This window comes from Pseudorca crassidens, chromosome 4 (assembly GCF_039906515.1).
Source record: "Pseudorca crassidens isolate mPseCra1 chromosome 4, mPseCra1.hap1, whole genome shotgun sequence".
In the NCBI taxonomy this organism is placed as follows: Eukaryota; Metazoa; Chordata; class Mammalia; order Artiodactyla; family Delphinidae; genus Pseudorca; species Pseudorca crassidens.
The window spans coordinates 43,259,790-43,272,867 of NC_090299.1; the positions used below are offsets into that span (position 1 = coordinate 43,259,790).

A 13,078-nucleotide genomic window follows, 5' to 3' on the forward strand; every position below is an offset into this window, starting at 1 on the left:
TGACACTGGGGAGACAGGATCAACTAATGTTAGTCCTTTCCCTCCATGACCTTATTTATGTCCAGGCCCATTGCCAACCTGAGTCACGTGATATAAAGAAGACAAGTGCTGGCTCTGTCTGATTAAGGAAGAACACACAGGTGCTGGATATAATAAAACCTCCTAATTCTAGGTGGACATTGGCACAGACACACCTATTGGGCTGTCCGTCCAACAACCCCTTTTCTGGAAACCACCTCCCTGCCCGTGATGCCACAGGGCCAGCAGTGCCTCACAGTGCCAGGCTCACAGCACCCGGCCCAGGCACGAGGTGGGACTGTAGCCACGGTTACCTGAAGGGCCCGTGGTTGGCGACTGGCCCTGGGCAGGACTAGAACTGAGACTTGGGACTAAAAGAGAGAGAATGCCCAGCCACTCGCTCTCCAGGAAGCTGGCCTGAAACCTATGACGTTGGCAGCCTAGCTCTCCACCAGGAGGATTACAGGATGGGAGAACCCAGAAAGGGGGATGGGAAGGAGGAGGAATGAAGAGGCCACGGGGCAGAGAGGGGCCAAGATGGGAGCCAGGTCGAGTCCCTGCTGGCTTGATCCCCTCCCCAACCCCCTTGAGCGTCATGAAGTAACCCAGAGTCCTCATGATAAATCCCTTTTTTTTAAAGTTTTTTTTATTGAAGTATTGTTGATTTACAATGTTGTGTTAGTTTCTGGTGTACAGCAAAGTGATTCGGTTATACATACACACACACACACACACACACACACACACACATATATATATAAAAGAATATATACATATATTCTTTTTCATATTCTTTTCTATTATGGTTTATTACAAGATATTGAATATAGTTCCCTGTGCTATACCGTAGGACCTTGCTGTTGATAAACCCCTTTTCTGATTGCCTTTGCTGATAGGTTTCTGTTACCTGCAACAGAAGGACTCTCAGTTAATATCACATCCTGGTGGCATCTCAAAGTCTGAGGAAACCAAGCTGAACTCTTCCCTCTTCCCCACTTCTACCACTTCCCCAGCTCCGCCCCCAGACCCACCAACTCCCGGGATCAAATCAAATTAGCAGAAAATGTTGTTACAAATAGGTCAACCATCCTAAAATCTAATTTAAAAATATGCCAAAACAGAGTGGAAAATGATTTTAGAAATTTTCTATAGCAATAAAAGCAGGGCTTCCCTGGTGGCACAGTGGTTAAGAATCCACCTGCCAATGCAGTGGACACGGGTTCGAGCCCTGGTCCAGGAATATCCCACATGTCGCGGAGCAACTAAGCCCGTGCGCCACAACCACTGAGCCTGCACTCTAGAGCCCGCAAGCTAAAACTACTGAGCCTGCGTGCCACAGCCACTGAAGCCTGCGTGCCTAGAGCCCATGTGCCACAACTACTGAAGCCTGCGTGCCTAGAGCCCGTGCTCTGCAACAAGAGAAGCCACCGCAGTGAGAAGCCCGCGCACCACAACGAAGAGTAGCCCCCACTCGCCGCAACTAGAGAAAGCCCGCACACAGCAACAAAGACCCAACGCAGCCAAAAATAAATAAAATAAATAAATTTATAAAAAAATAAAAGCTGAGGAGACCTTTTTTACACCTGTTCCATTAAAAAGGCTCGGACCTGGGTCATGATTTATGCCAAATTCATCATAGACACCCCAAATTGGAAAAGGCACTGCTCACCATTCACACCAGATAATCTTATGCAATGTACACTTTCAATGTGCAAAAATTACTATTTTTTCATGGTAACTCACAATCATTTTAAAAGCAGTATGATAAAATAAAAAGGAAATCAATTACCCACAAAGTAAGCTGTAGAACACAGGGAAAATAGTCCTGGAGACAGGGGGTTCTCAATCTGCCAGGGGCTAGTTGTGTGCTTTGAACATGTAATCTTGTCCTGACTTAGTTTTCCAATCTGTAAAGGGGGATGTAATAAATAGAAATAAGACCACCATCTACCTCCATCATCTACCTCTCAAAGTTGCTGGGAGATTCAAATGAGCTAACACTTTGCACAGTGTGCCTTACAGCAGATGCTGGGGAGGGGAGGAGAGAACAGAGAAGAAACAAGAACCCACGAGATGCAGATATATTTGTGGGAGTAAAGACTACTTGGTAAAGTAGCGCTACATCCAAATCCTGGCTTCTAGAGCCAGTTCTGCTGCTGTGGGGCTTGCTGGGGAGACACAACCCACTTACCTTCAAAAGCAACACAGTCGCTTCTTACAAGGCAACTCCATGTAGTGTTGCTGAGGAAGCAGCAGCAAGGACATTGTAAAGATCCCTCCTGGAGACACCTTTTCTTTCCTATATCCCTCGAGACACCAATTTCGGCGTCAAATTTGGTCAATTCTTCCTCTCGAGTAATAATACTAAGAGCAGCCACGTTTACTGAGGATTTTTCTCTGTGCCTTTCAGGCATGGTTTTAAACATCGTCTTTACATGCATCATTTTATTTAAGCCTCACAGATAAAAGCTATAGAGTGGGTTATGATTAGAGTCACATTACATCTATGAGAGCAGAGGCTCTGAAAATTAAGTTGGCCTAGATCACCTTGCAGGTAATAGGCAAGAGCTAGGACTTAAACCAAGTCTTTTGGACACAGAATGGACTCTGCCTCTGTTTCCCCCATTACTTTTGCCTCAACCCACATGAGTTCATTATTACCACCCTCTGGACCACTGCAGGAACCTCACCCTCCCTGTGACCTATCCTATCAGCTGCTGTCAGATTCTTTTCCCAAAACCCAAGTCCACTACCACACTGGCTCATAGCACCCAGCAAGGTGCACCACAGAAGGCAGTGCTTTCAATAATGCTTGTCAAGTGAATGAAACTTGTGCTCATGCTGCCTTAGCTTTCTTCCCGCTACAGAACTCTCTGGCCTGCCAGTCAGGGTCCTCCAGCTCTGGCTCCCCAACCCTGGCAGACTTACTCCACGAATACGCACTTCACAGGTCCACCATGAACCACGGTCTCCTCCACTCCACGGACATGCCGTTTCCTCTGCCTGGAATGCTCTTTCCCCAGCTCCCCCCATGGCCCCCCACCCCCGCCACATACACACACACATCCTGCCCTCAACACCCTTTCTAGGTTAATGCATGGACAGACGATTCCCCCCTAACGTAAGCCATCACTGTCTTCTTAGTGAGCCAAGCCCAGGACACCACATCTCCCTTGCAGTTTCAGATCGGGGAAGGATTTATGAAATACCCACCAGGTACTAGAGCACACTCTGCCGAGTTGTAGTTACCTGTCTGCCTGGTCTAATCTAAGCTAATCTTTTCTTCTATCCAGGAATAGGCCTTTGTCTCAAGCCACAGCTAAACAAAACCTTTCCATCTTGTATTTACCAGGATGGGCTTCTCTTTAGAGAGTTCCAAATGCAAAACTGGGTATTCCATTTTGGTTGGAAACAGGATGTAAATGTGGAAAACTCCCCAATGATAGCATGAAAAGAAGGAGCCGAGGCTCCAGGGCCGTCCCTTCTTCTTCTGTTCCTGCACCGGGACTGTGCACTCAAAACTTCTCTCTCACATGAAAGAACAGACCTGTGGGATATTATCTTCTGTGAAGATGTTACTCCACAGAGGACTCATCCTGAAGTCACCTGCTTTGGTTGATGTATTTAGTTAAGCTAATACATATAAATCTATCTCTTTCTCTCTCTCTCTCTCTCTCTTGCATCTTCAATTATCAAGACATCGGCCTCTGTTTTGGTGCTCATGAAATGCAGTGGCCCCAAAGTTCACAGCAGCACTACTTACAAAAGCCAAGACCTGGAAGCAACCTAAATGTCCATCGACAGATGAATGGATAAAGAAGATGTGGTACATATATACAATGGAGTATTACTCAGCCATTAAAAAGAATGAAACAATGCCACTTGCAGCAACATGGATGGACCTAGAGATTATACTAAGTGACATAAGCCAGACAGAGAATGACAAATATCATATGATATCACTTACATGTGGGCTCAAAAAAAGAAAAAAGATACAAATGAACTTATTTACAAAACAGAAATAGACCCACAGACATAGAAAACAAACTTATGGTTACCTAAGGGGAAAGGGGAGGGGAGGGATAAATTAGGAGGATGGGATTAACAGATGCACATTACTATGCATAAAATAGATAACCAACATGGACCTACTGTATAGCGTAGGGAACTATACTCCATATTTTGTAATAACCTATATGGGAAAAGAATATATATATATATGTATAACTGAATCACTGTGATGTATACCTGAAACCAACAGGACATTGTAAATCAACTATACTTCAATTTTTTTAAAAAAAGTCACGTGCCAAGGGGGAAAAAAAAAACACGAAAAACATGATTGCCTCATAGTGTCCTTTATGTTGCAAAGCACCTCTTGAGCACTTTGAGGCTATTACGAAACCTAGTAACTGGGTGAAAGAATATGAATAATGGGATGGTGGAAGAAAACCAACACACCAAGACGTCACCTGCTAAATTCAGTATTATATTCTCTTAGCAACCTGACAATTTTTTCTGAAAGGGGTAGTGCTGGTCTGTTTCTGGAAATTTCTTTCTCCGAAGTAGTAAGTATTGACGAAGGTCAAGGGACAAGCAAGGCTAACACCCTCAGATTACATTAGGATTTAAATTCTAGACTAATCATTATGTTGGAGGTGAAAACCCTAGAATGCATCGGAAGCAGGATGTCTTTTAACCTGATCATTTGAATGAAGACCTTTAAAGATACTGTTTTCCCTTGTGAAACAAGTGTGAGGAAGCCTTCATATGAAATCTAGAGGGAGAAAAATAAAACGACATATGGAAAGAGATTACAGGATTAATTACATGATCTGCCTTAGAATGACACAGGAGACTTCACAATCTTTTTAAAGAAGTCACTGTAAATTCGTATTAAACAACTGAATTCTATGCTTTTTACATAAAAAGACAAAGAAACCAAGACTAAAAACACTAGTAGGTGTTTATTTATTCAATTATATTTACATCAAGTCCAAAAGTAAACAAAAAGATATTGAGAATAGTGAATTTGTATTAAACATGAATAAATAAACTCAGTTTGCTTTCTCCTTCTGTCCTTTGGGTTTCCAAATTTAGTCTTTTAAGCAGCGACATAAACAGTAAGCAGTACTTGTTCAGGACTCTCTTCTGTGACAGTAGGGCTCAGGGAGATTTACTTCATTGAATCGAAATTTAAACTAACAAAAAATTGAAAACTACACTTCAGACTGTTTCAATTGCTTAATCTGAGACAAATAAATGTAAAAAATTCTATGTAAATATATATTAAGAAAATCTGTAAACTGCCCGTAATATAAACAGGTGCTGAAGTTCACTAAATACATTCTCTCTCTCTCTCTCTCTCTCTCTCACACACACACACACAAATAATCTGCTTATGAACGATGGCTGGCCAGCTAAGGAAGATGATAAAGATTACTACAAATTTTATAATGTTTAGTAGTCAATGATAATATTCAAATCTTTGTAGTTTAAAGAACAAGCTTAAGCTAGATCTAACATTACATCAATAAAAATTTAGACTGCCAAACCTTAATAGCAGACAATTCCCACAGACCATTTGAATTTTCATAATCCCACTCCTGAAAACACATACCCCGAAGACTTCCGAGTACAGATGAGCCGCAGTGGTGAGGCCAGAGAGTACGCACACAAAACAACAGCACGATGCCATGAATGTTCCCTCCTGGCTTCACACTCAAACTCTTAGACCTGAAGCAAACAAGTTACCCAGGTAACAGGTATGGTCTGCCCTGGCCTTACCCTAAGCAGTGTCAAAACTGCATTTTGCGGTGGGTGGAGGAGAGTTAAATTTGTAACTTTCAATGGCCATGAGAGGTCATTATTAACTTCTCGTTTGATGACAGAGAATTTGCATTTTTACCCTAACTTCCACCTTTGGTATGAACTTGAGAACAATTCAATACTCTAACCAAAAAACAAAACAAAACAAAACAAAAGAAGAGGGGAAGAAGGATAAAGAATTGGAAAAACAACATGGCAACACAGTTTGATTTCATTTTCTTATCATCACATTCCTAACAACCTATTTATTTTTCTTAACTTCTGGCTAAATACTTTCTGCTCCTGTGCAATTCAATCACTTTGAATCTCATACTTTAATATACGGAATATATTCTGCACTGATCGTGTTGTCATTAACAAACAATATTGTGTGTGCGCCCGTGAGTATGTTTGGAGACATACTGTATCTTGTCCCGCCACTGGCACTTACCTTCAGGGAAGGCATTCGGCTGCACCATGTGGAGGAAGATGTGCACAATTTGAAAGAGGATGCCAGTAGGTCCAGCTTCATAAGAATCTCTGGTCTCATAGCTCGTTGGAGGAAATTCAAATTCCAAACCATCAGGAATGTATGCGGATGATGGCGGCGGCCCCTCTGACATGGTGTCCCCGTAAAGCCCCAGCAGCAGCAGGAAGCGGAGGAGAAGGGCCATAGCTAGCAAGATGCCCCAAACATGAGGCAGAACTGGGGACCTCCCTCTTCAGAGGTTCTGGAAGCCTTGGGGAAGACAGGAGTGCGTTTCTGTGCAGTAGAGGCGTGGCGAGGTCTGAGTCTGCGGAATCCTTGGCTTTGTGGCTGGGTTGGCATGCGGTGAAGGGTGGCAGAGAACCTTCTCGGCTGTGGGGGGGGGGACGGTCAGTCGATCAAAGCACCATCCCTGGCAGGGAGAGAAGGGGCGGGGTCACTAATGCCTGCAGCCCGCCTGCACCGGCAGCTCCCCTGGAGGAGAGGCTGCAAGGCTTTAGAGCAAGCCCTCAGCCTAATCCGCGGCGGAGGAAGCAAACACAGAGCCTGCTTCAGAGCACAGGGGCAGGAAAGCTGGAAGGTTCCATGCTAGGGGCCAGACCCAGAAATACCAGCTAGTGTAACGAGTGTGTGGTCTTGGAAACTGACATTCATTAAGCACTTACCACATTCCAGACACGTTCTACATGCTTTGCAGGTAGAACCTCGGTTAAGGCATTATCCCATTTTACAGAAGAGGGAACTGACTCCGAATTCCAGCAACTTGCCCGAGGCCATGGTTGATTCATGGTGGGGTAGAATCCAAACCCAGTAGTTTGCTTTCAAAGCCCAAGTTTGGACTCTCCCAACTCCAAGACACTCTCCCTACAGAACCCTCCCTTTCAGTCAGAGAAGCAGAGGCCCCCAGCAATAGATGAGATGCTTAACTTTCCTCCAATTTTGGGTTATCCTCCCCATTTCTGGAGATATGTCTTACTCCACCTTTTATTTTATTAATGTGCTCACTGATCTCATTTCATCCCATCTTCACTCACCCCCAGCCCAAACTAGACAAGCATGGCCTCAAGGGCAGGGAACAAGCTCTTTAAGGCCGGGTGACACTGGTTTCTGTCTAACACGCTCATCAGGTAGCCCTGATGGAAATCTCTGTCCCAAGTCACCACCTGGATGACTCGGGGTCCAGGCGATGAGAAGAAGATCAGAGCGAGACTCTCGCCCTCCCCTGGGGAAAGGGAGAAAGATCAGGAACCTAAAATCGGCTACCAGCCCAGTGTCTAGTGAGGGCAGCGTGGACCTGTCCTCCTCGAGTTTCTCTCCCCAGAACTGAACACAAGGCAGGCATACAGTTGGCTATCAGTAAGAGCTGCTGAATATAAAACCAAATAAGCCAAAACAGCTGCTTTGCGTGTACCACTGCAACAGGCTAGATGAATCAAAAACAACTGGGATACTCTGCTTGCCCATTCTTTTCTGGGGTCAGGAACACCCTGATTTTCTTTCCTTCATCAGATTCACACTCAGGAACTTTCAAAATAAAGACAGGGTGCTCCAGAAACACACAATGCAAGATGGAGGCGAGGGACTACCAAGAAAGTGACACACTGCACAAAAGGCTAGAGGACCCGCTACCTGTATTCCACCAAGTTGAAGAGAGCTCCACACAAGAGGTAGGATTTAATGAGCTATTTGAATGAAGACGTTCATTCATATCAGGTCCCCTTAGATACTGCCTCATCTTCTAAGCCTCATAACCACTCCTATTACTTCTGCACAGGTCTGCCAATGGAATGACCTTTGACTCTCCCGTTATCAAATCATGGGCTACTCAGATCCCCAGTGACACCTAGTGCTGACCTCATGGAACCCCTAGCTTCCAGGTCCATCTCACCCACAGACACAGACACACCAGGACCCTGGTGACTGCTTCCAAAGGGCAATCCCTGCCAGGCATGGCTGCTGCCAACAACCTGTCCTCAGGCTCTGAAGTGCTCTAGCCTTTCACTGGTTCTACCACGAATCAGCACCCTGCTCAGACTTCAAATCTTTTCCAGAGAGAACAGATAAGAAGGAAACAAAGCAAGTCAGCTTTTGCAAGATCTCTCTCTGAAGCCTGCAGGGCTGCACAGGGCAGGAGGAAGATGCGAAAGGAGAGGGGGCGTGTGTTTATTCAGGTAGGATAGGACCGTGCTGCTTCAGGCAGGCAGGTGGGCATGCACACACACGTCACACACACCATGCATGCGCTCACAATGACACACAACTCACAGAGACGAAACACACACCAGGAACGTACACTCCACACACTGACACACACAGGCACACACCACATTCACATCTTATCTTATCTGTTAAAGGGCAGGCAGGAGCACAGCAGCTGATGGATTAGAGGCTCAGCTGCTAAGAAAGGCTGACTTCCTGGTAATGCCACCAAGCCTCAGCTGAGGACAGAGAGAAACACAGCGGGAGGGAAATGGCAGAAGGCCCCCAGGAGAGCTATGAATAAACAGACTTCCAGACATCCTCAGTGAAGAAGCAGGGGAAAAGAAATCCCAACGGAAGTGCAAAGATGGGGTGTTCCACTGAGTTAGGGCAGCACCTGAGCGGCACGTGCATCTTGCTCCAGAGGGTAGGTTCCTCTTAAAGTTTAGACCACTTTTAGGAACATCTCACTACTTATGAAACATTAGACAATGGATAAAAGTCAAGGCAAAAAGGAAGAGGTTTTCATCTCAGTCTGAATCGATGTTCCAAAAAAGAAGGTCTGGGTACTTCCCTGGGAAACCACACGAGGTAGCAAGAGCCACTGAGAGCAGCTCAGGGAACCAGCAGAAAACCCAAGACGGCTCCCGACCCAACAGCCGCATCAGCGTAAAACGGAGTCTGTGTTTCAAATGAAATTATAGGACCTCAGTTCTGGAGATGTGGCCCATTAATCTGCATTTTTAACATGCTCCCCTGGTGACAGATTCTTAGACAACTAAGGTTTGAGAGCCAGCACTGTTCCTGAGTTCCCTCCTGGCTAATCCATGCCGCTTTCCAAAGACACCCCCATCTTCCCAAGCACAACTGCAGAACAACAGACGTGAGGCAAAAGCACCCCAAACACCCTTCTTGTACCGCATTGAACTGATCTAGCCCAACAGCTTGGTGGGGTCCCCGACTTCCTCATCTTCTGCGTACCCTTGGAGTCTGGCGCACAGCAGGCACTCAGTAAGGATGGCTGACATCAAATGGTCGCAGGTAGAGAGAAGACTGACACAAAATGGTCATGTTGACCTATTTCAGAATTGGTCAAGCACCTGTTTATGAGCAGTCTTCAGCCCACGGGAGGGAGGTGTTGGATAGCTTGTAGCTGTTTCCTCCAACACAGGGAGCAGACTGTCTCCTCACTGGAGTCATCCATGGTGGAACAACTGGTCTACCACTCTGGGATGGGGGGCATACTTTCAGCTGCAATCCTCGACTTAGCAGGCTTTGGAAATCGCTCCTTTGCGGCCTCTCTCCTCAAACAGGCACTAGACTAATCACTAAGGTAGATTCACCATTTTCTGGTTTATGGGATGAAGATTCCTGGATTCCATCCAAATACACTGAGTTCAAACTGGGAAAGGGACCCAAGAACACGAATTTTAAGCAAATACCTCACATGATTCTGAGCCTGGGGTCCAGAGATCGGCACTTCCATGAACACTGGTTTAAAAGCAAATACGATGACCATCCAGCTTCATTTCTTCTCTACTTTTTCTTTTTGATGGAATTTTTTAAGGAATTTCTTTTAAAAGGATCTGTGTAGGTGTTATCTAGGGTTTTTGGTGGGTGGGAGGGAGGATGGGAGCTGCCCAACTTCTGAGCCCACCTGTGTGAGTTCAGGGGGTGGCAGCCCTGCCTCCCATGGTGAGGCCAGCTGAGGTGCCCAAACTGAGGCCAGGCTCAGCCAATCAGACGCTTACTCCTGGGCTTGTGCATGAGACACACTGAGGCAGAGGCAGTTTCCACTTCATCCTAGCAATGATGGAAACATGCCAGCAGCCACAGCCAGAGTCTAATGGTGGCAGCCATGGCCGTACACCCATCAGGGGTCCTGTTGCATGTCCTGAGTCCCACTCCGCCGGGCTCCCAAGCCTGGCTAGCCAGCCTTTCTGTCACTTCGCTAAGCCACCCAGTATCCAGTCCCTTTTTTGCTAAAATTAACCAGAATTGGCTTCTGTCATTTTTAACAATGCATCCTGACCTTGATCAAATCTCAGAGCGAACTCCTGCCCCTGCAAAACTGCTTTCCTTCATATTTTAAAGTCCCGACGAAAAAATATTTGGTTTAAAGTTTTATTATTTTCGACCTATCCTTTGATGCACTTTGCTTCACCTTACTAGATACACAGAAATAGTCCAGGGTGGAACTCATAAGGAAGTTCATTAAAAAATTATGGGATACATTAAGAAAACAAAACTAAACTAAAGGGCACTGCTGCAGCGACCAGAGCCCTGGCTTTCGAGACTGGGAGTCTCTAGCCCCGCTGATGAGCTCTGTGACAGCAGTTGCTTACAATCTCCACGCTTTCCTTTTTGCTAGTCTGTAAAATGGTGTTTTAAATAGTGCGGGAGGGTTGGAAATAGAATAGGTACAACGCCTGGCACACACACAACTGGCCGTCGATTGAGGGTCTGGACTGCCCCTGCGAACGGCAATATTCTCAACTCGGCCGCCAGGCTCACCCTGACAGGCAGAACAGCTTCCAGAACATTGAAGGAGGAAACTCACAAAAGAGTGAGAAAAGCCTAAGTAGTAACTCCACACACATTGAATAATAGGAAGTTGCTACTATTCAAGTCTTTCGAAAACGGCAATTTCATACGGTCCAAGCAACCAAAGAACAGCAGCTGTTTGGGTCTCCAGTGGGTCTCTGTTGGGATGGGGGGAGGGGACGTTCAAGGACCTCAATCACACCTGCTTGTGTTAACAAAGATCAGCCGCCTCTCTCAGAAACCCGGGAAAACCTTCCTCCAGCCCGGGCAGGAGCAAGGTCAGCAGCCGCCGCGGGCTACAGGCGCAACCTGTTGCTACAGAAAGCTGGTGGCGCCGCTCCCCCAGCCTTCCCCTCCAACCCACCGCCAGGCCAGGGCCGCTCTTGCCCTCGCTCCCTCCGCGCAGGAACCTCTCTCCGGCTGCGGGACAAAGGATAGGCGGCAAGGCGGCCGCGGGAAACCAGGAGACTCGAGGAATCCGCCGTCGCCCTGGGGGAGGGGATTGCCGGAGTAACTTGGCTGCCGCGAGAGAGTCGGCGCCGGTTCCCCGCCGAGGCGCGGGTTGGCGTGGACTGGGGTCGCCGTCCTAAGCCGTGTGCCCCAGGGCCCCCTGGTCGCATCCCCCGCCGCTCTCGGCGAGGGCTTTCGAGGAAACTGACCTCGGGCCCCAGACTCTCCCGCACCGCGAAGCTCCTCCTCTGTCCACGCTTCCCTTTGTTGTCCTGGCCGGCGCCTTACCCAGCGGGGTGCGCCTCCATCACCCAGTTCTCCATCAGGCAATCGCCAAAGGTCCCCGTGCTGTGCACCCAAAGCAGACCGGGGGGATGCATCAAGCCAGGGGTGCGTGCGCTGCCAGATGGGCAAGGCGATAAGGCCTCCCATGGCACCCTCAGAGCCCCCTCCTGTGATGGTCGATTGCACCGCGTACTTCTTTTAGCAAACCAGAGGAAGGTGACCCCTTTCCATACCCAGCTGGGGAGGGTCAGTGTCCCGCACCCCTCGTTCCACTCCCCAGGACTCCCCTCACCCCCGAACAGTTCCCAAGCCCCGGACCAACCTCGCTTCGTCCGCCGCCCTCTCAGAGAACGAGCCGGTGGCTTCGGGGTCTGGGGTCCCACTCGCGTTACCACCGCCTGCTCGCGCCCCGGATCCTGGCCACAGCCGCCAGCTCCCCTCCAGTGGGCGGAAAGAAGACCCACCACGCAGCCCGCAAAGTTTGCGTGCGTCTGCGCCATGCCCGGAACTCTCGCAGGGTCCACCTCGCCGGCCCTGCAGCCCCTCTGGTTCCCCCGACGCTCCCGGGCTCGCACCACCTGCCGCGGCCCGGGGAGGGGGTGCCGAGGGTTGGGAGGAGAAGGGAGCAGAGCAAGCCCCTCCATTCCCCATTCCCCGCCCCCAGCTTTCTGGAAAGGGGTGCACTCAGCCCCCGGGTCGGGGCCGCAGACACCTTCCGAGCTCCGGCGTGAGGACGCGGCTACTCACCGTGCGCCCGGTCCAGCTACCAGTCAGCCCTCGCCGCCGCTGCCGGCCCCTTCTTTCCTCCCAGCCCTGCTCGCCCGGCCCCCCGCTCATGAATGATTTATGACTCGGCTTCGGGGACCACCGGGATGGCTTCCGGAGAGGCCGCTCCGCTGCCCCGCTTCCCCGCGCGCCGGCCAGACCCCGGGACGGGGCGGGTCCGGAAAGGCGCCTGCCTTCGAGGCGCGCCGGAGAGGCCCAGGGTACCCTTGGGGACCTGTTGCGGCCTCCGCAGCTCCCGGGCGGGACTCGCAGATGAGGCTGCCGCAATGCACTGCTTCCAGAAATGTACTCACCCGCGCGCGGCGGGAGAGCTGAGCGCGCAGCCAGGTGGCGGGTGGGGACTGGCTCGGTACTTTAGAGATAGCTAATCCTGGAGTTCGGCCCGCGCGCTCCCGGTTGGACCAGCTGAGCAGCTTCGCCACGATACCCCGGGGCACACACTGGGACCTAGCTGCATCCATTTCCTGAGGCTAGAGCCCCGCTCAACCGAGCACGTCCCTC

General features: G+C 48.9%; 1 protein-coding gene across 1 annotated transcript in view; it reads right to left on the minus strand.

The window, feature by feature from the left end:
* The window catches only part of PROM1 (prominin 1), a 97,159-nt gene extending 84,329 nt beyond the window's left edge, over positions 1-12,830 (minus strand). The window contains exons 1-2 of the mRNA XM_067734678.1: positions 12,539-12,830; positions 6,278-6,725 (exon numbers count right to left, since the gene is read on the minus strand). Of these exons, the coding sequence (XP_067590779.1) occupies positions 6,278-6,500 (223 nt within the window). The 5' untranslated portion in view covers positions 6,501-6,725; positions 12,539-12,830. The remainder of the gene's footprint in view (positions 1-6,277; positions 6,726-12,538) is intronic.
* Between the last annotated feature and the right edge of the window lie 248 nt (positions 12,831-13,078).